The 25,376-nt window shown below is 51.7% G+C and overlaps 2 protein-coding genes across 8 annotated transcripts in view; both read left to right on the plus strand.

Annotated features, from left to right (window-relative positions):
* Adamts13 (ADAM metallopeptidase with thrombospondin type 1 motif 13) overlaps positions 1 to 14,814 on the plus strand; it is a 33,599-nt gene extending 18,785 nt beyond the window's left edge. For 3 of the 6 annotated variants that reach the window (XM_038336067.1, XM_038336069.2, XM_038336070.2), the window contains 12 exons: positions 72 to 201; positions 805 to 990; positions 2,492 to 2,678; positions 3,504 to 3,624; positions 6,530 to 6,659; positions 7,910 to 8,092; positions 9,269 to 9,473; positions 10,206 to 10,518; positions 11,198 to 11,344; positions 11,640 to 11,816; positions 13,670 to 13,854; positions 14,407 to 14,814. In XM_038336067.1, coding sequence (XP_038191995.1) covers positions 72 to 201; positions 805 to 990; positions 2,492 to 2,678; positions 3,504 to 3,624; positions 6,530 to 6,659; positions 7,910 to 8,092; positions 9,269 to 9,473; positions 10,206 to 10,518; positions 11,198 to 11,344; positions 11,640 to 11,816; positions 13,670 to 13,854; positions 14,407 to 14,598 — 2,156 coding nt within the window. In that variant the 3' untranslated portion in view covers positions 14,599 to 14,814. Of the gene's footprint in view, positions 1 to 71; positions 202 to 804; positions 991 to 2,491; positions 2,679 to 3,503; positions 3,625 to 6,529; positions 6,660 to 6,738; positions 6,909 to 7,909; positions 8,093 to 9,234; positions 9,474 to 10,205; positions 10,519 to 11,197; positions 11,345 to 11,639; positions 11,817 to 13,669; positions 13,855 to 14,406 lie in introns of those variants that run through there. The other 3 variants (XM_038336071.1, XR_005286159.1, XM_038336068.1) reach the window with 3 other exon arrangements.
* A 315-nt stretch (positions 14,815 to 15,129) lies between these two features.
* Positions 15,130 to 25,033, plus strand: Cacfd1 (calcium channel flower domain containing 1). Of its 2 annotated transcripts, none has more exons than XM_038337849.1 (5): positions 15,130 to 15,305; positions 18,086 to 18,158; positions 19,431 to 19,556; positions 22,669 to 22,776; positions 23,181 to 25,033. In XM_038337849.1, exons 1-5 carry the CDS (start codon positions 15,188 to 15,190, stop codon positions 23,269 to 23,271), a joined length of 516 nt encoding a protein of 171 aa, XP_038193777.1. In that variant the 5' UTR covers positions 15,130 to 15,187; the 3' UTR covers positions 23,272 to 25,033. The 2 variants fall into 2 exon arrangements, with proteins under 2 accessions (XP_038193777.1, XP_038193778.1); XM_038337850.2 differs by having other exon boundaries at positions 15,178 to 15,305; positions 18,027 to 18,158.
* The last annotated feature ends 343 nt before the right edge of the window (positions 25,034 to 25,376 follow it).

Below are 25,376 nucleotides of genomic sequence, written 5' to 3' on the forward strand. Positions count from 1 at the left end.
GGGGCAAGGCTTGCCTATAGCTCTGCTGGGCCTCATGTGGAGGTGGTTGAGTCTTTGCTCTGCCCTTCCAGGGCTGCGCTGGGTGACCTACAGCTGCCAAGATCAAGCTCAAAACAAGGGGGTGAATAGCTCCCTGTGCCAAGGGAGCCCACAGCCACCTGCATGGCAAGAGCCCTGTGTCCCTGCCCCCTGCCCTCCATAGTAAGTAATAAGCTGGTCAGACACCTGGCCTGTGGTGACTCCTGTGGCCTGGGTAGACTGGGAACCTTCTCTGGGTTGATTTACAACTTTAGCTTCAGCTCTGTGGACCAGGCTCTGTCAGTGTCCCCATTCTGTGAGTGAGGACACCAAAACTTGAGTACGCACAGTCACAGACACAGTTTGGTGTGTGGTCACATCTGCTGCCACCTTGTCTGGATGTCCTGAGGCTTCTCTGAGCTCAGGTTCTCATTGCAAGATGGTGGTGACCACCCTACCAGGAAGAACGGTGGGAGGGCCAGCACACACTGGCTTCTGCCACCTGGTAACAGACCAGTGATAGAACAAGGCCATCTCACAGGGTGTGGGACCAGGAAGGCCCCCAGCCATCACTATAAATTCCTTGCCTCAGGTTCAGAAGTATGTTAGGGGCGGTCTCCAAGGCTGGTCTTGGAACAGCAGCTTGGAAACACAGGGCCTGGACCAGACCAGAGGAAGTGTCCCATCGGGATCAGCAAGACAGACCTGCTTGTCTTCCATCTGATGCCCCTGAGCCAATTGGGGGATCTGGCCACAGGCCTGATGTTCTGTCCCTTTCTTCCTTAGTTGGACACCTGGAGACTTCAGCCCATGTAGCGTGTCCTGTGGCGGGGGTATTCGGGAGCGGCTAGTGCACTGTGTGGAGGCTCAAGATGGTTTCTTAAGGACACTGCCACCAGCCCAGTGCAAAGCGGTAGCCCAGAAGCCAGCCCCAGAGGTTGAAAGTTGCAACTCCCAGCCCTGTCCTACCAGGTAAGCATTCTGGGGGTGGTGGTGCCGCAGGGCTCCTTGGCAGGGTTTGTCCCTGCACCAAGACCAGCCCTTGTAGAGGGTCCTCTCTGCCTGAGGGCTCTCATCGGCTCCATCCTGGTGACAGATGGTGGGGCCTGGTCTATGTAAACACTGGGGTGCTCACTGTTCAAGAGATGCTGGGCTGCTTATCTCCATCTTTGAATTTCTAACACCTGGGTGATGTGGGGATGAGGGCTGTGATAATGGCATGACACTGGGAATGGAAAGCTCATATGGTCAGTCATCACTGGCTGGATGGCTAGCGTGAGTCCCCTATCTATCTGCCCAGTGGGAGAGCCCTGTATCCTTGGTGGCCCACCATGGCCCTGGCTTCTTCCTCTTATCTCACACATGGCCAACACTGCAGTCCCGCTCTTTCCTGCTCTCTTAGGGTTTCTTGCTGTGAAGAGACACCGTGACCACGACAACTCTTATAAAGGAAAATATTTAACTGGGCTCGACTTACAGTTTCAGAAGTTTAGTTTATTATCATCATGGCGGGAAGCATGGCAGCATGCAGGCAGACATAGTACAGGAGAAGAAGCTGAGAGTTCTGCATCTTCATCCACAGGCAACAGGAAGTGAACTGTGACATGGGTGTAGCTTGAAAATAGGAGCCCACCCCCACAGTGACACACTTCCTCCTAATAGTGCCACTCCCTTTGGGCCGAGCATTCAAACACACAAGTGGGGAGGGGCATTCCTATTCAAGCCACCACACCTGCAAAGGTGCGATCCAGCCTCAGCGTTCTTGACATCATGGTGCTCTAGGCAGCCATCACGGGTGACATAAAGTGAACCATTTGTCACGCCGCAACTGGTACTGTGAATGCACATGACACTTGTTTGTTTCGCGTCCTCTACAACTGGGCATGGAGTGTGGTGGTGCTGGGTTGGGAGGGGCTACCCTTGCTTCTGCCAGGCAGCTGAGTAGGGCTCTGCCTTCCCACCCCTGAGCCGCAGGTGGAGTGTGTGGTTGGCATGCATTAAGTTCTTTCTCTAATCTTTAAATTACAACTGTGTGCGCGCGCACACACACACACACACACACACACATGCACACACATGCACGCACGCAAACACACACGCACACACACACGCACACACACGCGCGCACACACACACACCTGTGAGTGAGCCAGGGCTAAGAGTGGAGCTCAGAGGATGACTTACAGCAGTCAGTTTTATCCTTCCACCTGTGGGACCCTGGGATCTGACTGTTGGGGTAGAGGCAGATGCCTTTGCCCGCTGAGCCATCTCACCGTCCCAACACACAGAGTTCTTGTTGAGGAAAACCTGAGGTGTGACGAACCAGTGCTTCAGAGAAAGCCGCTGAGCTTTGCTTTTTAATGGGGTCTATGTACTGGAATCCTAGATACCCCAGTCCAGCCTCAGGAGTTAGGCTGTTTCTCCCGCTAGGCGGCAGGGGCATAGACTGACGACAGCCACATGTCATCTTCAGACCGGAGGTATCAGGCCCCGATCCTTGCATGCCCACCTGTGAAGATCTGGCCTCAAGAAACGTGACATGCGTGCCCAGAGTGGGTGACCTGCAGGACGCAGCCACTGCAGGTCCCTGTCTCACAGATGAGACTGCACCTACGCTGGAGCCCTGTTTCAGGGCTACATGTTCTCCAGGTTGGGGTCAGGTGAGTGGATGGGGAAGGAGGGTGGCCAGGATTCCTGGGTCCTTTCTTAGCTGGGAGAATATAGGTTGTCATCTTCCTGCAGGCCTGAGCGAGGACTCTGTCCTTCTCAGAACAGACACACCTAGAGTGCCTCTGAAAGGGGCAAGCCAGGCTGAGAAAAAATAGAGCCCGCTAGAAGCATCTGAGAGGGGATCATTTTGAACCAAACCCAGGGCCTTCAGCGTGCAAGGCAAACACTCTACCACTGAGCTATATCCCTGGTCCTTTTCTTCATCTATTTTAAATTTTGAGACAGTGTCTCACTAAATTGTTCAAGTTGGCCTTGAACTCTCTATAGCCCACACAGCCACTGAGCTTCCAGTCCTCCTGCCCAGGCCTCCTGAGTTGTAGGGATCACAGGCCTGTGCCACCTAGCAAGCAAGCAAAGAGTTCATCCAGTTGCTATGAGAGTAATTCTTCCATCTTTTGCCCATCAGCCTTCAGGCTGATGATGTTGCTCTCAGGCTGAAAGGCCCTGGATTCTTATGGGCTAGGGACTGCCGAGCCAAGCATGCTTACAAATCCACTCCTGATCCTTATTAGTTTCCAGCCCCACCCTACAGAGAACACTTGGAACAATAAGGAGCCTGCATAGACCAAAGTGAGGCACACGGTGAGGGCTTTACCAGGGGCATGACATAAGCCTCTCTAGAGAACAGAAGTGGGGGATCCCTCGTGTGTTTGGAATATTCCCTCTTGCCTCCCAAAATGGAGAGGAGCTGGGGAGCTGGGAGCCCAGAGGCAGAGGTGAGAATGCCAGACTCACCTGCTCATTGCTTTCTTTAGCTGGACACAGTGTCTCTGGGAGAGGAGGCTCCATCCGCTGCGGGCAGTGACAAGCCAGGAGCTCAGGCAGTGCCTGTGTGGACTCCTGTGATGGGGCTGTGTTCCACCTCTTGTGGGCGAGGTGAGACTGGGGCATTCACGAAACCTCTCTCACTTCTTATCTACTCACCTTCTGCCCAGATCAGTGCTAAAGGAGGGGCTACCAAGAAAGACAAACTATGTGACTGTGGTACTCAGTAAGTCCACTAAATGTGTTTTATGCCTGACTGAAAGAGAAAGATAAATCCTAGAAAGACTTGCACCCAAGAGTGTGCCCTTAAGTCCTACAGAGCTGTGCGCAAACCGACCACCAAAGTTGAAAGCTGTTTAAAGGTACATTAAAAAAAAAAGGTGTTGTTCTAAAACTAAACCTCAGTCTTACAACTTTACCAATAAAGACTCAGGATTCAGATGCTAGGGTGGAAACCTGTTCACTCAGAGAGGCTGAGGAGTTAAACCAGCTGACCTTCCTTCTTAGCCAATGTTCCAGAAAAGAGAGCTTCTCTTCCACTGTCCCAAACCAGAAAGGCTGCCAAACTCCCTACTACTTCCTGTGCATTTCTCTGTCTGCTTTTCTGGCTCCCTCCTACTCTCTATGGCTACTTCCTGTCAACTAGTTGCTGACTCTACCTCTTGACCCAAGGCTAATTTTAATTAGCACAATCTCAGGGTTCATCGTGTGATCAAGTATCCCACAAGAAAAAAAGTGTTCTGTCTTTCCTGCTGTGGAAAATGCCCACATACCCCTTAGCTATGTAAAAATATTTGTGTTTATGTTCCTGTGTATATGTCTGTGCATCATGTACATGCATCCATGAAGGTCAAAAGAAGCATCAGATCCCCTCGAACTGGAGTTACAGATGACTCTAAGCTGCCGGGTGGGGGTGCCAGGACCAAGCCCATGTCCACTGCAAGAGCAGTAAGCGCTCTTCACCATGAACCATCTTACAAGCCCCAACCAGTAACGTTTTAAATGTTTCATTCAGTGGCATTTATCATATCCACTGTGTTATGAAGCCACCATCACCATCCTTCTCCAGAACATTCCACCCTTCCAAACTAGACCCTGTCTTCATTAAACACCAACATCCACCACCTTCCAGCCCCTGATCTCCCCCATTTTAGTTTCATTCTCTGTGGATTTGACTCTCACCGACCTCAGCTATGTGGAGTGCGCCATTCTGTGACTGGCTTCTGTTACCTAGGTTCAGACACGCTGTAATGGTGTCAGAATTCCTTCTTGGCCCCAAAAGAGTGTTCCACTGTAGAGCTGGGCTGTGCCGTTTCTGTCACCTGTGCGTGGACGGACACCTAGCAGCCTCCCTCCCGCTTTTGGGCTTTTGGTGGCACCACTGCTCTGGACATGCGCCTATGTCCCACAGCCTGGTTCTTGGTTCTTCTGGTGAGCACAGGAAGAGGGATTGCAAAGTCATGTTCCAAGCCATGCTTAAGTTTTACAGGCACCTCTGCACTGCTTTTCAGAGTGGATTTTTTTTTTTTGTTTTTGGAATGGAATTTTACATCCCTATCAGGGATAAACAGGGTTCCAGTTTCTCCACATCTTATTAATATTTGCTGTTTTCTGAATTTTCAATAGCCATTCTATGGGGCTGAGAAGGGTGTGAGGAAACACACAATGTCCTGAAACAACCCTAACCACTTGTTTACCCAAACACATCTGTTTAGAATTGACCAGAAAGAGATTCCTAAGGGATGGATGGAGAAAACCAACCCTAACAGCACTTTTTTGATGGACACAGCAGGATCTCAGGTAGTTCAGGCTGCTGTCTAACTATGTAGCCAAGGATGACCTGGAATTCCTTCCTGTCTCCATTCCTTGAGTGTTGGGATTGTAGACTTGTGCCAACATGTATAGTTCTTATTTATTAGATGTCTACTTGTGTGTGTGTGTGTGTGTGTGTGTGTGTGTGTGTGTGTGTGCATGCAGGGTTTGTGCCCATGAATGCAGGTACAGCAGAGGCTGGAAGAGGACATCAGAACCCCTGGGGCTGGAGTTACAGGCTGCTATGAGTTGCCTGACTTGGGTTCTGAGAATTGAACGTGGGTCCTCTGAAAGTGCATAATGAGCTCTTAACCACAGACCCCTCTTCTCTCCTGTCTACATATACAGTTTTTGTGTTTTGAATCCAGGACTTTGTGCATGACAGGCAAGCACTCTACCCTGGCCCTCAAGAGATACTCTTTAAAAAAAATTCTTCTTCCTTTTTGTTTTTTTGTTTGTTTGGTTTTTCGGTTTCTTTTCCTTCCTTCCTTCCGTCCGTCCGTCCATCCGTCCGTCCGTCCTTCCTTCCTTCCTTCCTTCAGTCCTTCCTTCCTTCCTTCCTTCCTTCCTTCCTTCCTTCCTTCCTTCCTTCCTTCCTTCCTTCCTTCCTTTCTCCTTTTTTTTTTTTCCAGACAGGATTTCCCTGTGTAACCTTGGCTGTCCTGGAACTAGCTCTGTAGACCAGACTAGCCTCAGACTCACAGAGCTCTACCTGCCTCTGCCTTGCAAGTGCTGAGATTAAAGGTGTGTTCCACCACTGCCTGGCTTTATTTATTCTTATTCTTCCACTTTTTCACAATACACATGTGTATATATGTTATTTTTTCCACAGCAAGTCCCCCTCCTACTTTTATATCTTTTTGTTTGTTTATTTGTGGCCATCACATTTAAGTAGGATTGCTTGCATGAGCATGGGTAGAGGCCAAGAGAATGTGACAGCAATGTCTAACATGCTTCGCAATAACAACAGCAGCTCCGGGCAGCAGGCATCTCCCTTTATTATGCAATCTCTATAAATGATTCTGCTAGGTAGATACCGTTATATGGAAACCAGAGGATCAGAGAGGTTAAGTCAGTTGTCCAAGTGCACACAGCTGGTAAGTCTCAGATGGACCTTGGCTTTGGAGCTGACCAGGGAACAAATGCTGCGGTCCTCGCCAAGCTGGCCTACTGGGTCAACAGTATCCCTGCTCCTCCTGGGTAGGTCTGACGGAGCTGCATTTCCTGTGCATGGATTCTGTCCTCAAGATGCCTGTCCAGGAAGAGCTATGTGACTTGGCCAGCAAGCCTTCGAGTCGGCGGGAGGTCTGCCAGGCTGGCCCGTGTCCTGCTCGGTGAGTTGGGGATGGAGCGCAGGGAGAGAAGTCTGACCCCGGGCTTGGTCTCCTATGAAGCCTTGGCATTCTCCTTCAGGTGGGAGGCACAAGTCTTGGCACCATGCCCAGTGACCTGTGGAGGGGGACGGGTGCCAGTGGCTGTTCATTGTATGCAGCTGGACCATGGCCGCCCTGTATCTCTACCTCACTCAAAGTGCTGGCCAGTACCTAGGCCATCCCCCTTCAAGGACTGCAACCCTGAGCCCTGTCCTAACCTAACCTATCCCTGAGAACTTTGCCTGGGAGAGAGGCAGTCCTGGATCTACATTCAGCTCTGCTATCATCCCAGATGATGCACATTTGTGGGGCCTGGGATAGTAATGATGCAGGCACATTTTTAAAAAACATCTATTTATTTAATTTTTATGAGACAGGATCTCACTATGTGGCCCTGGCTGGCCTAGAATTTGCTATGTAGACCAGGCTGGCCTAGGACTCACAGAGATCTACTTACCTTTGCCTCAAAGGTGTATGCCACCACTCATGGCCACTTTTTTTTTTTAAATACTGGGGTTTTATCCATCTAAACAAGCACTCTATCACTGAGCTATATTCCCAGCTCCCCTTTTACTTTTATATCAAGATAGGGTGTCACTAAGCTACGCACTAACTTCATTATGTAGCCCAGGTAGGCCTTTAACTTATGACCCTTCTGCCTGAGCTTCCCAAGGCTTGTGTGTCCTGGCCCATTCAAGCACATATGTTGATAGAACATTGATTCATTGCACGTTCTTTACTGAACGCCTGCTATGCTCAGGTGCTATCTGCAGCCAGAGGGCACAGCAATGACAAAGGAGAAAGATGTCCTGGCCCTCCTGGAACTGATACCGGGGGTGATGGACAATGAACGAGACAGTGTGATGAGCAGTGTTTGGGGCAACAGAGCCAACCGTGGTGGCTAGGAAAGTTGGCAGGGCTGATGGCAGGTTCCAGGGTGAGGCCAGTGCTAGGATTCCATTACAGACAGCCACCTTTGCAGGTTCCTTATGGTATCCCGACTTTTCCCTTCCTGCCTTTTGGATCCAACCTCTGTTTGCCCTATGCTTCCCCTTCTGTGAAGTGGGTTGGTTTGAACACTCTGTCCACTGTCCTGAGCCTCCTGGTGGAGCAAAAGCTCTCCATGCCCTTTCCAACCTATTTCTTCCCACTGGAGAAATGAGGGCAAGGTATGTGGCCCTTTGGGTTCCGCTAACTTCAATTCTTCCCAGGTGGCGTTATAAGCTGGCAGCCTGTAGTGTGAGCTGTGGGGGAGGGCTCGCACGGAGAATCCTGTACTGTGCCCAGGCTCATGGAGAGGATAACGACGAAGAGATCCTGCCTGATACCCAGTGCCAGGGGTTGCTTCGTCCCGAGCCCCATGAGACCTGCAGCCCGGAGCCCTGTCCTCCCAGGTGAAGGTGGGGTGTAGTGTGGGAGGGGTTTGCCCAGTGCACAGACTCCAGGCAGGACTCCTGGAGATTGCAAGGCACAGTAATAGCTCAGAGACACTGCAGAAAACAGGGCTGCTTGGTAGACCAAGCTGGATGTGGGAGCTGAGGTTTAAGTACAATGGCTGGTGGGTTGTCAGTTCTACAGGCACAGCTGTGGGAGGGCCTGCAGGCTCTGTGTATGGGAAGGCAAGGATGCCATTCCCTGCAGAAATAAAAGAGCTACCACCACAGCCTGTCAGGTTTTTTCTTAATCAGGTATGTGTAATGATTTAATATTTTATAGCTTAGAAATTACCTGACACCCAAAGCACATGTATCTCGTCCTTTGTTTTTGCTAAACAGTCTGTGTGCCTTTATTTTTCTTGCATGTTATATTTACAAATGATCTTTGGTTTGGTTTTGTTGTTGTTGTTTATAAGACAGTGTCTTATGTAGGCCAGGCTAGCCTCAAATTATCTATGTAACTGAAGATAATCTTGTGTTCTTGAACCTCAGGCCTTCACCTCCCAAGTGCTGGGATTGTAGGCATGTGCCACCGCACCCAGCTAAATCTTTCTTTCTTTGTTTGTCTTTTAAATGGGAATAGCGTGCACACACGAGCTCTGGTTACCACTGGGATGTTGTGTGGCCTCTGTAATGAGCACCCATCTGTCTGTGGTCTCTCTTCTTTCTAGGGCCCTCGTTTCTCTGCCAGGCATGATTCTGCCTCAAAGAGCACATGGACAACTTCAGTTTAATGGTCACAACTAGGGACATTTGCTATTGGCTCCTAGTGGGCAGAAGCTAGTCATGCCCATATGCAGTGCGTAGGACAGGCCCCCAAGGACAAAGGGCCATGCAGGGTTAGATGCCACTGGTGGCAAGGGGTAGGCCACATGCCCCTGAGGTGGGGTTTTGGTGTGGCTCATACCATTGTCCTGGGTCTCAGGGTCCCAGAGCAGTACTGGGCCAACCAACCACATGGTCAACATTGTAGTTCATGAGGTCAGTGGAAACCTATGGCCAGCTAGGCATTTCAGTGGCCAGGGAATGTGTGCAGACTATTGTTGAAGGAGTTGGGGGTTCTTCAAGAGTCTCCCACAAGTGACCTAGCCTTCACAAAGGCCCAGCTGTCATTGGAGTCTTCTCTTCCTGCAGATGGAAAATCCTGTCCCTTGGCCCATGCTCAGCCAGCTGCGGCCTTGGCACTGCCACACGAATGGTGGCTTGCATGCAGCTTAACCAAGGCCATGAGAGTGAGGTGGATGAAGCTTTCTGTAAGGCTCTGGTGCGGCCCCAGGCCAGAGTCCCCTGCCTCATTACTGACTGTGCCTACCGGTGGCACATCAGCACCTGGACAGAGGTAAGGGCAGTCTGATACCAGGAGTTTTAGCTGGAGCTAAGCAAAGCATCCACAAGGGGTCTTTGTGCATGAGGGGGCCTGTGGTGCTGATTCATTATGACCCTTGGAAGGAGGAGAGAGTCTTCTGTGGTGCATACTGAGCCAGGGACACAGCAAGGCATAGAGACCCCCAGCTGGGCTGAGAGAAGCCTGGCATCTGCAGATACTGGGAGCCTCACTACCAGAGACCAGTGTCATCTTGTGACAAGCACCAGAAAATCACCAGAGAGATCGAGGCAGGTGGAGCTTGGTCCCCCTGGGAGGAGCTCACTCACGGTGGTAGACAGCACAGAGAGAACAGACAGGATAAACTGCAGTCCTCGGGGGCTGCTCCCCACCTAACCTTGGTTGGAAGGAATCTGGACATCAGATAAAGAAAGGAACTGCAGGAGGGCAGGACAAACATGTACTTTAGGCTCAAATGAGCTATAGGTAGAGAAGACCACCCTGGACCCCTCTTTAAGGCTCTGAGGGACAAAGAGGCCGAGACAGTGATAGCTGGACCCCGAGACCAGAATCTCAGGCCTTGTACACACGTGAGGCCCCACAAAGGCATCTCTTTAGCTCTGATGTCCTCACCTGTACAGCAGAGACACCTGCCATTTACCGGGGTATGAAGGGGTGACATCACATCACATTGTCCTGTGGTCTCTCTGAGAGGGTCACCTTGGTCTTCCACCTCTTTCCTGACAGTGCTCCGTCTCCTGTGGGGATGGCATCCAGCGCCGGCATGATACCTGCCTTGGACCCCAGGCCCAAGCGCCTGTGCCAGCCAGCTTCTGCCAGCACCTACCCAAGCCAGTGACAGTGAGGGGCTGCTGGGCTGGACCCTGTGCAGGGCAGGAGACCCCCAGCTCACTGGCCCACAAGGAAGCTACTCTTCCCAGCCAGACGCAGGCTGCTGTTACTGTTGCTTCTCTGGAGTGGTCCCAGACCCAAGCCCAAGGCCACACCCTATTTCCAGTCTCCCAGCCTCTGGGGATCCAGGAAAACCTGGAAGAGTATGGTTAGGTTTCTTTCTGCTTCCTGTTGGGGAGGTTGGCATCTTGACCTGGGCATGCCTGGGCAAGCGCTCAGGCACTAGACCATGTGCCACTGGGCCCGGGGCCACCTTTGCTTTTCATGTTTGAATGTGTACGCTTGTGTTTATGTGTACATAGGTGCAGGTGTGTGTGTGTGTGTGTGTGTGTAGGCCAGAGGACAACCTTGGGTGTCATTCCTCAGGAGCTGTCTGTCTTGTTTTAGACGGTGTCGCTCATTGGCTTGGAGCTTGCCCAAGTAGGTTAGGCTGGCTGGCTGGCTGAGCCCCAGAGATCCACCTGTCTCTGCCTCCCCAGTGCACCTCCATACCCGCCCTTTAGAATGTATGTTCTGGGGGTTGGACTCTGGTCCTCATGCTTTCAAGAAAGCACTTTACTGACTAAGCCATCTCTCCAGTTCAGAAGTCACACCTTTACTTCTATCCCCTTCAAATAACCTGAAGGTTGCAGGGTCAAGAGCTCAGATCCGTGCAGCCCAAGCCCACACAGCACAGTGCCTCCTTTCCCCTGAAGCACACAGAAGTGGCCTAGTGCCCGGCGTGGTGACTGATGCTCTGACTCACAGCCCCCTTCTCACCCTTTGCCAGCCCTCGCTTTCAGCCCTGCTCTGCTCTGGTCGCCTCACTTCCCTTTTGCCCTCTGTAGGTGCCTGTGGAAGGCAGTACCTGGAACCCACGGGAACAATTGACATGCGAGGTCAAGGGCAGGTAGACTGTGTGGTGGCCATTGGGCGGCCTCTAGGTGAAGTGGTGACCATCCAAATCCTCGAGAGCACCCTCAAGTGTAGTGCAGGTACATCCAGAGGCAGGCGGGCAACTGCTGGGCTTGGGGGCCTGTGGCACAATTCCAGTATATCCTGTTTTTTGGCAGGATGTCCCTGTTTGGCATTTTTAAGGCTGTCTCATGACTGGCGCGAGGGGATGTCCCTTTATAAGACAGGAAACTGGGGGGATGCGAGCTTTGGTGACATGGCCCCTACGTAGTCACATTAGCCAGTAAGAGAGAGAGTGGTTATTTGAACTCAGCCCTGAGCCACTGTTGCTGACTTGAGTGGGGTGCTGGTTTCTCACTCTCCTGCCCTTTCTAGGGGAGCTGTTGCTGCTTTGGGGTAGGTTCACATGGAGAAAGATATGCTGGAAGATGTCTGGCATGACTTTCAGCACCAAAACCAACACACTGGTGGTGAGGCAGCATCGTGTGCAGCCAGGACAGGGAGTGCTGTTACAGTATTGGAGCCAGCCTGCCCCAGGGACCTTCTACAGAGGTACGCCAGGCGCCTGGGCCTCCCCACCTTCTCACTGGGGAGCTAGGCCTGTGTTGCTGTGGGCAGGGCATTTTATTTTTTCCTATTTTTTAAAGATTTATTTATTATATATACAATGTTCTACCTGCATATATGTATGCTTGGATCCCAGACAAGGGCACCAGATCTCATTAGATGGTTATGAGCTACCATGTGGTTGCTGGGAATTGATCTCAGGACCCCTGGAAGAACAGCCCATGCTCTTAATTCTGAGCTATCTCTCCAGCCAATGCGCAGGGTATTTTCAACAGGGTCATAGGCAGGCCAGGGGAGAGCTGGCCAAGCTGGAAACTGGGAGCAGGCAATGTCTTCTGAATGGTCAGGATGGGGTTCCTCTGTGGCCGTGAAGCTGGACAGGTGGAATTGATGTGGTCCACGTCATTGTTCCATCCCTCAGGCCACTGCCTCACTCCCTCGACCTTGGTTCTCAAGGTCCTCTCTTCCAAGGTCCTATCAGATTGGTGAGCCATTTTCCCTCAGCCTGACTTATATGTGTTCGCTAGCACCCACAAGAGAGATGCCCGCACTACATACTGCTCAGACAGAGGGCATCTCATGGATTCCTGTTTTACCCAGAGGCCAAACAGTGTCCTCTGAGTGCCCTCTCGATCACCTTAGAGGTTTGATGTAGAAGCCCAAGGTGACTGAAGATGTCTTTTACTTTGCCGATTCCAGATGTTTCTGCATGGCCCAAGCCACATCTGAAAGTGGTACAACAGGGCATGGCTTCTGCAAAGGCTTAGTGTGACTGTGTCACCCTTTCCCCCAGCTGCCACCAGCAGTAAGCTGTGCTAGTAGCCAAGTGCACAGGTGCTGGGGTCCTCCTGCGAAGCCCAGTGGCTTCCTTCTCATTGCCTCTCACTTTTCACATGCAGACAATCCGTCTTACAGGAAGCTTAGGTGCAGGCAAGTGGGGTTCACCGACTACCAATGATAGCCGTGAACAGCATAACTGAAACCCAACTTTTCTGCCAGTTTTGTATTTTAAGTACTTTGTGGTATAAGTTCATTGAATCCTCTTTTTAATATATATATAATGTTCTGTCTGCATGTATGCCTGCAGGCCAGAAGAGGGCACCATATCTTGTTATAGGTGGTTGTGAGCCACCATGTGTTTGCTGGCAATTGAACTCAGGTCCTCTGGAGGAGCAGTCAATGCTCTTAAGCTCTGAGCCATCTCTCCAGTCCCCATTGAATCCTCTTTTAAAATTCCCTGCCTAAAGCATGCCACTGTTCCCTCCTCCTCACAGCGGAGGGAACCAAAGCTTGGAGCCTTTCCGTCCCTTCAATTTATTATGATTTATTATTATTATTATTATGATTGTGCATGTCTGATGTATGTATGGGGGCATGTGCATGGCATGGTATGGGTGTGGAGGACAGTGGGCAATTCCATGGAGTCGATTTTCTCCTTTCGTCTTTATGTGAGTTCCAAGCACTGAGCTCAGGTTATCAGGCTTGTGTGGCAAGAGCCAAGATTTTTACCTACTGAGCTATCTCATTAGCTCTCCTTACCCTTAAAAAAATTATTTTGTGTATGTGTGTGTCGGGCAGGGGGCAGTGTCAGAGGTTCTTTCCCACCGTGTGGGTCCTACCAATCAGACTCAAGCTGTCAGGCTTGCACAAAGCACTTCACCTGTGGAGCCATCCCCACCTCCCCCTTTCAGATCTCTGCCTGATGCTAGTCTATTAGAAGTAGTCTGAACGAAGGCTCAGCAGCGGTGTGTGTGTGTGTGTGTGTGTGTGTGTGTGTGTCCCCGCTTGGGACCACCCTGGAATCACAGGCCAGCCAATCCGCTTGTTCTTGCCTATAGAATGTGACAGGCAGCTCTTTGGACCTCGGGGTGAAATTATGAGCCCCCAACGGAGCCCAGACGGGAGGAATGCAAGGAGCTGCCGGCTCTTCATCAGTGTGGCCCCACAGGCCCGCATTGCCATCCGTGCCCTGGCCAGTGACATGGGCACTGCCTCTGAGAGGATCAATGCCAACTATATCTCGGTGAGGTCACCAGGATGGGGACAGAAATGGGGTGACTTTTAATATGCTTCTGGAGAGCTGTCTCTAGGAAGGACAACAGGGATGCTGGGTTTAGGGAACCCTTTCAGTTTATTTCTCACCCCAAACTTCAAAATTATTGGAAAGAACGGGAAAGAGGGTTTCCTCCACACTAACTCACCAGCAAACTTGCAGCTCCACCTGCAAGAACCAAGAGGGGAAACCTTTCCTGGGGGTAGACTGCCTGTTGACCAGGGTCGAAGCATCATGTTCAGGCCTGGTATTTTTTTTTTCCAGAAGAGCATAGGTAGGGTTCCGGGTTTGTGTGCTCTGCAAGATATCAGATCACCCCATAATCAGGCCTGGGCAGGATTCCAGCTCTGGCACCTGGCTGTGTATCCTAGGGAAGCAGCCCAAAGCCTCTGAACTTCAGTTAGAGTGGCATATCCCTCATGGGGCTCCTGTGAGAATCTAACATGGTTCTGAGTAGCCAGGAGTCTATAAATTTAGATAATGGTCACTCATGGTTTCTACTGGCTACTTGCTTCTCCTCAGATCAGAGATATCCACAGCCTGAGGACCACAACATTTTGGGGGCAGCAGGCACTCTTCTGGGAGTCCGAAGGCAGCGAGGCTGAACTGGAGTTTAGTCCTGGTTTCCTGGAGGCTCGTGCCAGCCTCCAGGGTCAGTACTGGACCATCCCACCGAGGACACGGGAACAGGACAACAGTCTGACTCTGTCCTAGAGTTCTCTCCAGCCGCCAGAAAGGGAGGCAACCCTCCACTTAAGTGACCAGCCCTGGAGAGTGCAACACTAGCCTCTTGAGACGTTCTAACGCCTGCCAGCCTTAGGGAATCTCTTTTAGGGACTTTTCCAGGTGCAGAAGGGCTGGGGCTGGGAGGTGGAGATCGGGAAAAGCAGTCCCAACCCCAGTAGCTAATAAAGGATACAGGAAATCTGACTGGCGTTTTCCTCCCATAACCTGCCCCAGCCGGGCTTGAAAGCTCATTCTACTGTAAGGTGGAGTTTCCTGGCCATTTGAGTAGGGCCTTTGCCACTTCTAGACGACTTCTTCCAATCTTGGGGAGCAAAAAAAGCCAGTCCGAAGGCGGCGCACCTGCTGGGTCTTGGCAGCAAGGAGAGCCTAACGACTATAAACGCGCCCCTTATGCTAATATACGCCAGTCCCCGCCTCCCGCCCGCCCCCCACTACTGGCTTGCGGGTCCGCCCTTATGCTAATCGCCGCCTCTCCCACAAGGCCGTGCGCGGGTGGACACGTCCCTTTGTGCGTGCCTGGGGCTGCGCGCAGCCTAGAGCGTAGCGTCCCAGCAGCATGAGCGGCTCGGGCGCTGCCGGGGCGGCCGCGGGCCCTGCCCCGCCGGCGCAGGAGGAGGGCATGACATGGTGGTACCGCTGGCTGTGCCGCCTGGCGGGCGTGCTGGGGGCCGTGTGTGAGTACCGCGGCCGGGGGAGCGGGCGTCCCCGGGGTTGCCATGGCTCCTGGCCTCAGGCCTGTGTTCTGCCACCCGAAGTGCGGTGGCCAGAGGCCGAACTGACCCGGCCTTGTCCAGAGGAGCCGAGACTCACAGAGGACGCGCGTCACACTTTTTCCTGGTCCTCCTCGGCCTGGCGATGCTCACCTGGGCTGGGGTGGGACTGCCGAATTCCCAGCCTTTGGGCAAAGCTTGTTCATAAGTGGGGGCGGGGGCAGGTCGCCACAGGCTAGCAAGTTTGCTTGAGAGTCTGACGGTGCCAGGGGGTAGATGGCTTCACAGGATGGCTGGGCAGGGGGTGCGGGAGAGGCAGCTCATTGGTTTCTCACTGTCCATTTAGACTCCAGCTCTTCAGCTGTCCACCCTCTCCTAATGCTTCTCACCGGCCGGGAATCTTCCACACCAATCCCTGGTTCACACCCCCTGAGCTTAGGTCCCAGAGAGCTCTAAAAGGATAAAAGAGAAAGGCAGGTCTGCCTCTTACGTGCAGCTATGTTGCTGGCCTTCCAAACCAGACTTTTGAACGGAATGTGTTTCCTAAATCCTGTCTGTCCCTTTCATTGTGAATTCCTAGAAGCCCAGGGGGAATACTAGTCTCAGGAAAGGGAGGTCCGAGGATACCATTGCCTACCTGGTACAGGAGCCGAAACTGTGGGTAGGGCAGACCCATCTGCTCTCTTGCCTGAAGGAGTAACTAGGAGTCCCATCTATTCAGAGGCTCCTGCTGGAAGTTCAGGTGGATTGGGTGGGGTTAGTGTGTGCTTTCCTGGCAAGGCAGTTCCGGAGGGAATTTGCTGAGGTTGGATTCAAATCCTCTCCAGTTGCAGTTAGCTATTTCAAGGTGGTGTTAAGGGGTGCAGGAGCAAGGAAGATCCTGACCACAACTTACATGTTACCGCCCTCCCTCCATCTTGGTGATCCCATCAGTGACCACGGTGACTTCTAGATTGACTTTGGAAATCCTGTCCAGTCCTGTGCTTCCTAAAGTGGGTGTCTATGCTACTCCAGAAGGTCTCCCCCAACTCAGCCCTCCTTCTGGGTTGAACCATAGTTGAAATCTTAAGGGAAACCCGTGGCACTAACTTCAGTTGTCCCTTGAGCCTACAGATTTGGGGGGAGGGGCAAAGTGTATTTGCTTTAGAAATTCAGTAGGGGGTTTTGACAAGAGCTGTGTCTTACTTAACCAGTCATTTTGGCATAGGGCGGACTTCTCTTAGAGTGAAGGGCCTTGGAGGGATTTATTCTGGTCCCAAAGGCATCTGTAGAAAGTAGCTATAAAGAAGAAAAGATGGCATAGTGACATCTGCCTTTTATGGAGGACATAGCAGTAGCAGTCCAAGTGGATGTTTCTGAGTCCTTGGTTGTCAGAGGACTTCTGTTTCTCTGCGTTGTGACCTGGTCCTCCCCAAAGCTGTCTGTGTAGGACAGCTTGGGTGAAGTGGAACCACAGATGGAGTGTAGGCTCCTTAGGCGAGACCAGGCCCAACTCCACACAGGCAGGAGGTGCGTAGTCCCTCACTTTTGTGTCCCCAGGAGCTTTGTGGCCAGAACCACACATGGGTGAGTGCTGCCTTGGGTTCTTTATTAGAGAAGGTGGTTTTATGGCATAGGAGCTGGGCCACTCAGAGCCATTCTCCTGCATCAGCTTCCATTTGCATAGTGTAACACAGGAATGAGGAAAACGGTGGAATTCCAGGCCCAGTGGAGGGATCAGGTGCCATAGGCCTGCTGCAAGTTTAATGAGTTGGTTGCTAATTGCAGCCTCAGAGGGCCAACACTCTGCCCCTCCCTGGCGACAACCTGGGCTTGTGCCCTACCAAGCTGGGCAACTCCCAGGAATGTCCTCAGAGGCTCCCAGAGTTCCTGGTGAGGGACTTCCTGGTGAAGCCAGCTGCAGGCTGTGAGTGGGTGTGGCAGACTGTATCCCTGAGGTGCTGACAGAGGAGAAGAGCCTCAGGCTCCACACTGAAGTCAAGTTCTATGATGGGGAAGAAGAGGACACATTGTCCCTGCATGGCATCTTGCTGTTCTAGTACTGGGACACAGCATGGCCATGTGTAGGAGAGAAAATGAGCTTAGGGGGCTACATGCCCAGGATGATCACTTGGCTGGTGTTTTAGATGGGGGAACTGTCACTTGGATCTTACCTGGTGCCCATCAATGTATCATGAGAAGCATCCCTATCCTGACCCAAATTCAAGCTGTAGCCAGACATAGTGGCACGTGCCTGTAATCCCAGCCCTCAGGAGGCTGAGGAAGCAGGATAGTGTATCTTGGGCTCAACGGGGGAAAAACCCAAAACCAAAACCCTAATCAAGCAAGCATAAACAACAACAAGCAATCTCAAATAAATCTGAGTAGAATTTTCCAATTCAGAGGGCTTTTTGAACAGCCTACTTTGTGGATGGTGATTGGTGGCCCTTGCTAAGGTTTTTTTGAGAGCAGAACAGGCCTGACCTCTTGAGGGGGTTTTGATAATAGCTGGGAACGAAGAGCTGGCCCATCAGAGCCTCAGGTTTGAGAAGGGTGTTGCCTTTATCATCCCCCCAAGTGTGAAAGTAGCTAGATTTGAGGTTCAGGAACAGACTTACTGAGTCTTACTCTTAGCTGTCTTGGGTGAGGGTGGGTGGCTGAGGGAATCCCTAGTATTGAGCGTGTTCTCCGTGTCTGCCCAGACAGCCTTCTGCCATGTCTGCCACATATTCCACTAACTCCTGCCCATGTCATTTGCTTTGAAGCCTGTGCCATCTCTGGACTCTTCAACTGTGTCACCATCCACCCTCTGAATATTGCAGCTGGCGTGTGGATGATGTGAGTAGCTGTGAGTGGCCCGCCCCAGTGGGGCCTGAGGTCTGTGGTGCAGGTCTTATCCCCCTCCCTGCTCCCCCCAGTGATGGGCCGGGGGACAGCCGGCTGAGCCCTTGTTGAGTACAGGGTCACAGACGCAGTTATTGAGCATCTACCCCACAACACTGTAGACTCCTTATCTACTACAGTGGGATCTTCTGTCTCGGAGCTCCAGAGCCATGGTGTGTAAGGTCAGAGTTGGGGGTCTAAGAGGGAGAGAAGAGGGTGGTCGACCAGCCATGAGGCTGTGAGCAGGGCTAGTTAGGGGGGCAGATGCAGGTGTAACTGGTGGCTATAGCATTCACAGGTGCACTCCTTATCATCCTCTTCCTGGCAGCTGGATCCCAGGAGGGGGCGCCAGAGAGAGGGCTGCTCAAGGCGCAGAGGAAGCATTAGCATTTGTTAGTGCCTACACAGTCATTTGGGGCAAGGTACAGGTCCCACCTTAGGCCTCAGGCCGGGGTGATTTTGGTCTTGAGGTGACGTGTGTAGAGGCCTGTGCTGGCCCAAGGTGGCGAGGATGGGAACTGTAGAGGTTGTGTACAGATTGGCAGAACAGTGAGCTGATATTTGGAAGACTAACAGCCATGGTGGGTAGGCAGTGGTCAAGAATTACAAGAGCTATGTCTGTTAATCAGACTGTCAACAGCACTTTCTTCCAAATGTGGCAAAGGCCCAGTTGTCTGGTCATGACCATTACCCACCTATGGAAGCCAAGACCAGCAGCTTAGCTGCTCCCAGCAACTGGGCAAGGATCGAAGCCACCTGAGTGGAAGCTCCCAGCATGGGCTGCCCACTACCCTGCCTCTATCTACCTGACCCACATGGTCGCAGTCCTCAGCGACTGGGGGCAGCCTGCCCTCAGTGGCAGTGTTGGTGACTATGATAATACTCCTAGCATCTGGCACTATGGCTAAGTTCTGTGGATGAACATGCTGCTGGCTCAAGATAACATCGAGGCAAGGGCCTTAGTTCATTTCACAGTTGGAAGGATAAAAAGATGATAAAAAAAGATCAGATACCAGGCTCTTCCTCCAGCATGCTTGGGTAGTTAAGGATGCTGCTACCGCAGTGGGGTGAGGTGGGGTGTTGAACTGCTTGGCAGAAACAGGTACCTTGTGGCATCTTACTTCTGAGGGCCTGTGGGAGGGTGGTGTTCCTTGAACCACTGGCATGAAGGCTTTTGCAGCCCCAGCTTGTCAACTGTCATTGTCCTTTTTGCCTTTGCCCCTGCAGCATGAATGCCTTTGTCCTGCTATTGTGCGAGGCACCCTTCTGCTGCCAGTTCGTGGAGTTTGCAAACACAGTGGCTGAGAAGGTGGACCGGCTGCGCTCCTGGCAGAAGGCTGTGTTCTACTGCGGGTGAGGGGCTGTTGGGTGGGGCCTATGGCACGGTTCCCCAAACTCTTACTGATTTAAGCAGGTATTGGTGAGGTGGGTGGGGCAGGAACAGGTAGAGGCCTTTCTTTCCTGAAGGAGTTTCATTGGATAGCTCTGGACACAGCCAATAACAGCTGCTAAAGAGCGGGACCCAGTATTTGCCTTCTGGAGCTCAGCTGGCAGCTATGGCCACGCAAGTGTTCTAAGATCTGTGTGTGTGTGTCTGTGTGTGTGTGTGTGTGGCGGGGGACAGGGAAACAGAGAAGCAGCTGGGAGTTGCTGGGTAGGTCATAGTAGATCTGTGTGGGCATTGTGCAGCCTTGAGAGGACTGTGACCAACCTAGAAGTTCAGACATGAGATTGAAGAACAGAAAACACCATTTTCCTCTAAATACATTTTCTCCTTTTGGTTCTGACAAGTGTCATAAGACTGCACCACTTCCGAGATAAAGTGAATACACAGAAGCTTCAGAGAAGGGCTTTTTTTTTTTTTTTTTTTTTTTTTTTTTTTTTTTTTTTTTTGCATGAGAGGCCAGGCTAGGCAGTGATATTTATCACAATTTATCTTTACGATCAGGTTAGACCAAAGCTTGGTGAAGGCTCAGCGGATTTGGCAGTGAGAATATACAGTGAATGTGTGCTTGCTGGCGGTTTTCTGTTGTGTCTAAATCTAAAGGGATCATAGGATCACAAAGTTCTAATCAGGCTAGCATGGTGTCCTTTGGTTTGTGTGTGTGTGCACGCACGCGCGCACACACACACACACCTATATAGAGGTGCACATGTGTGCGGAAGCCAGCTGTGGAGACCAGGTGTTTCCCTCACTCACTTTTCACTTGTTTTTAAGGTTAGGGTCGCTCACTGAACCTGGAGCTCACAAATTTGGCTCGACTGCCTGTCTCTACCTCACCAGCCCTGAAGTGCTTGGGTTTTTATGGGGATCCAAACAGGGCCTCATGCACGTGTGGCAGACACTTTACCAACTAAGCCGTCTCCTCACCCCTTCGTTTTTTCCCCCACTCTTTGTATTTGAGGTGGTCTCATTATGTAGACCTGGCTGGCCTTGAACTCGCAGAGATTCATCCGTCTCTGCCTCCTGAGTACCTGGGACTAAAGGCGTGAGTCAGCACACCTGGCTTTCTTTGAGTTTTTAAGATGTGTTGTCATGATGTTCACAGTAATGTATGCTTATCAAAAGTCATTTGTAAAGTAGAAAATGGTCACTCCAGACCTCACTACCTATTTTTTGGCATGTGTTTCTCCAGTCAATCCAGGCACTTTTGAAGCTCATCTTTAACATGCTTATAACTGCTAAAACTGCTTATAAAGTTTGAACCTGCTTTTTTGACTTGCTTTGGTATCAATATATTCAGTATTATCACAAAGACTATGGCCTCCCTTTTAATGTTGTTGTTGTTGTTTTTTTTTTTTTTTTTTTTTTTTTTGGTTTTTTGAGACAGGGTTTCTCTGTGGCTTTGGAGCCTGTCCTGGAACTAGCTCTTGTAGACCAGGCTGGCCTCGAACTCACAGAGATCCGTCTGCCTCTGCCTCCCGAGTGCTGGGATTAAAGGTGTGCGCCACCACCGCCCGGCTCTCCCTTTTAGTGTTAAACACATTTATTCAGCAGGACGTACTGCCTTTGTTTTAATTTGTTAGCTGACGTCAATCAAGTCTGGTGAACATCTGTCTGCCAAAACTACCATGATGACATCCTTAGGAGATGTTTCCAGGTGTGAAATTACCAGGCCAAAGGCTATGGTCATTCAAAAGATCTTAACATATGTGATTCAGTTTCTTTCCCAAGAGGCTATCTGGGTGTCCCTCCCCTCCCCACCCAGTGCCTAGTGCTACTTTAATGTTTATATTCGTTGTCTAAGAAGTAAAATACTGTCCTGTATATTCACATTCATTTTCTTTCTCAAAAGGTTTCTGGTCTCTGGTCCTGCTCTTTTGAGAACTTTAATGTTTGACTTTGCAGGCTGTGTGTTTCAGTATTAAAGACCTCAGATTCCTATGCTATGTTTCCCATTCTGGTTTTTCCAGCCTAATTGCTTTAATGTTAATGGTTTTCCTCGTGTGAATCTTTTCCCTCGAGATTTCTATTATTTTATTATAGAAGATCCTTGACTTAAGATGGGTTTCCGTTTTAATAAAATAGATATCCCATTGAAAACATGGTAGCATGACTCACCTACCAAACACAGCTGTTACCAACCTTCACTATGCTTAAAGACCTGACGCTGGGCATTGTGACTTGGTATGGTGCCTCATAAGGTGGCCTGCAAAGCTTGGGGCTCAGAACTCCAGTCACAACTATAGATAGACCATAGTCTGCTGTAGTCAAGGACCCTCCACACTTTGAAGCACTTCTGCTATAATGAAATCTACACTGGAAGTCCAAGGAGTTCAGTTGGCTTTGAGTGTGTGTCATGCTCCTGCTCTGGGTGCCTCCTCTCCAGAAGTGACTGGACTGAGGGCTGGGCTGCAGGCTCCAGAACCTTCCTGAGTCAGCCTGTCTGGGACTCACCTCCTGTTGGAAAATCCCATCCCTCAAGACTGAGCTGCAGAGGGTCTTAGGTGGAATGGACCCACCACCAGGTGGCGCCAGCCTGCTACTGAAGCCCCAGCTAGAGCTGCACTGGGTCCAGTGTTCCCCTGGGCATGAACGGGGTGTGGGGGTCAGGGTGGGGTGGGATGGTGGTGCTTGTTGAGGTACAGCTGGCCCAGGATTGTTGTACTGATGAGAGTTTATTCAGTGTGATGTGGGTGTGGGATAAGTGGCCAGCAGTCCTCACCTGACATCAGGATCTCAGGTTTGAGCCCACTATATAGCGGAGATGGAGCCTTGAGAAGCTAACTTGGTCACAGGACTGTATGGATGGACCATACCCCCATCCTTTGGCCCCAGCCTCTCTGTTCTAATGAATAGTGGGGTCATATACCCAGCAGTTTGCTATTTAACCATTTGTGGGTCACAGATCTTGCCATAAAGACCTGATACGGTCTTAAATTCTGTCTCCAGAAGGGATATTTGAGGACCTCACAGGGCCAACACACAGGGTGGAAGGCGCCCTTGACCTCTGTTCTCTCCTAGGATGGCCATCGTACCCATCGTCATGAGCCTGACCCTGACCACGCTGCTGGGCAACGCCATCGCCTTTGCCACTGGGGTGCTGTACGGACTATCTGCCCTGGGCAAAAAGTGCGTCTGCAGCCCAACCCCAGGGTGGGGCCTCCTTTGCTGCCCCCACTACCCCCTCTTAAGTGGGAAAGGTCTGGGTGGAGCCCTCTGTCTAGTTATGCACAGTGGCCATAAGTGACTTACCTGTGCTCTCAGTAATGGAGTCAAGAACTCGGGGGACAGTGTAGGTGGCCCCTCTTGCCTGGCTTGCACTCCATCAGGCATGCACCAGACACTGTAGCCAACTGCAACCTCTCCCCTTCAGCTTTGTACCAGCAACATGTGCCCCTCTCAGAGGAGCAAGGCCTCTGTCCCCTTGACGGTGACCTCTGGGGAAACATGCCTGCAGGTCCTATCTGGGTTATAGCCTGGGAGTTGGCAGTGGGAGGGGTGTGCCCATGGAACAGCTTCTTTTCTCTCCCTAGGGGTGATGCCATTTCTTATGCACGGATCCAGCAGCAGAGGCAGCAGGCAGATGAGGAGAAGCTGGCTGAGACGCTGGAGGGAGAGCTGTGAGGTGGTCCAGGGTGGCCTACCCTCATTGCCTACTGCCACTGGGTTCTGTGTGACGTCTGGAGAAGGCGGAGCGCCTGCAAGTCATCATGCCTCAAGTCATCTTGTGCCTACCCTGTTCTCTGGACCTACTCAGCCTGGAGCTCCTGCCCCATTGGTACTGAAGACCTGGGCCATAGGATGTGGATGGGATGAACTCGCTCCTGTCAGCCTATGGTACAGATTGACCTAAGGCCGGTCACCCAGGCTCCCGCCGCTTCAGGTCTGAGCTTGCTGGCAGGCGAGGCTTTGGCTCTGCCCCATGCACCTGTCCTCAGAGCAGAGGTTGAATGCAGCAGTGTCCTGAGGCCAGCGACTGTTGCCAGGAGCAGGAGAGATGGCTGGTCCTTTGAGAATCTACAGCGCTCCCAGGATGCAGCTTCTTGGCCAGAAGAGCAGCCTTGGCAGTGGCCAGGGGGCTGGGTGGGAGTCCCCTGGTGCCTTGGCCAAGCTATTCCAGACACCTTGTTGTTCCATCTCCCATGGGCCTTGCCTTGACCTCCAGGTCCTGCTCCTCCCCCAGCTCAGGCTTTGGTGCTAGGAATTGTGTGTTAGTGTGTGTGGTGTGTGCTGGGGGCATGTACTCCTGCTAATACGCAGTGAGAGCCTTTTTATCAGTTGGCAGGCTCACTATTTGTAGGGGTTGACCTCAGGTATTCCTCCCAACCTGCCCCTGGCATCCTGTAGCCTTTGAAGCGCTGAGAAGAGACTAAAGTCACCTCACACAGAGCTGGCCCTGCCTCAGGTACTAGACCTTGGTGAGTAAGCCTGCATGGCTAGGGTATGGAGAGCTGCTATTCTGGAACTAGTCCTCCTGCACATACCCTGGTTGTCCCCCATCCTTCTGCACTGTTATTTTTTCCTACTGTCCTGTGACATTGGCACTAGTGGCTGCTTAGATGGGCGGGACCTTAGACATTAGGCACATGTTGGTGGTCTGGCCGAAGATGACGTGAGAGATGCTAAGCCCCGCCTCCCTCCTGCACTAGGACTTCAGCTGGGCCTGCTCCACGGGACCCAGCCCAGGAGTTGCCGAGTCTCTAGGGAATCTTTAGCTCACCGGTTTTTGGACCCAGGAATAGTGGACATTCTATTTTGGATAGAGGCTCTTTGATATGTGGGCTCCGGTCGTTTCTCAGAGAGCCTGGCCACACTGAACCCCAGAGTAGCAGAGATGTCAGAGTGTAGCTGGCTTGGCGGGACATGTGTCTTCAAGGCTATTTTTCTCAAGCCAGGAATGGGCTTCAAGGGATCTGTGTGTGTATGTTTGGGTACATCAGGGCCCATGTTCACAGTAAGACCTGTGTACCTCCCAGGAGGAGCAAAGGCCCTACCTGCCCCTCTGGTTACTTGTATTGGCATAAGATTCAGGTCACTTCTGCCCAGGCCTTCTGCCCCTGGTATTGAAACTCACTGGCTCCATCTGTGGATAAGATTGGATCCCAATAAGGAAATTGATTTTGTACTGGGAAAGCATGGGGTGGGGGGTAAAAGTAGAGATATGGATATAGACCAGAGTGGGACAGTCATTTACATCCTGGATTACAGTGGCTCCGGAGCCCATTGCTTTGCTTCTGAGCACACACAGGTACTCTCTAGCCCAGACTAGGTCCCCCTATTGCCTGTGTCTGACTGTCTTCTGTGGCTCCCTTTGCCACCCACCCCCTGGTTTGTTTGTTGGTTAGCTTACATTTGGAGTAAACAAGGCTATAGTTGGTATGCACCATCTGCCTGTCACCTTCTATCTTCAGTGCCTGGGCCTGGCAGGGAGACCCTGTCTACGCCTGCTGGGCTGAGCCTGGCCCGAGCCTGCTCACAGGGTCTCAGAGTAGCCTATCTGTAAAGGGTGAGCTGGCATTCAACCCCATGGTGGCTGCTGCTTTCTCTGCACTATGATCATGTCCAGAGTGCCCTGGCAGTCTGGGCTGAGTTGGAGGGTAGCCTGGCCGCTGGGGTAGGGAGCTCCTGGAATAGATCCCGCTCCCCTTTCCTCCCTGAGGCAGCAGGCCCAATTCCTTTATTTTGAAAAACAGTGAACAGTTTTCAGACTAGAGGTATCCAAAGGTTGG

Source organism: Arvicola amphibius, chromosome 7, assembly GCF_903992535.2.
Source record: "Arvicola amphibius chromosome 7, mArvAmp1.2, whole genome shotgun sequence".
NCBI classification, from domain to species: domain Eukaryota; kingdom Metazoa; phylum Chordata; class Mammalia; order Rodentia; family Cricetidae; genus Arvicola; species Arvicola amphibius.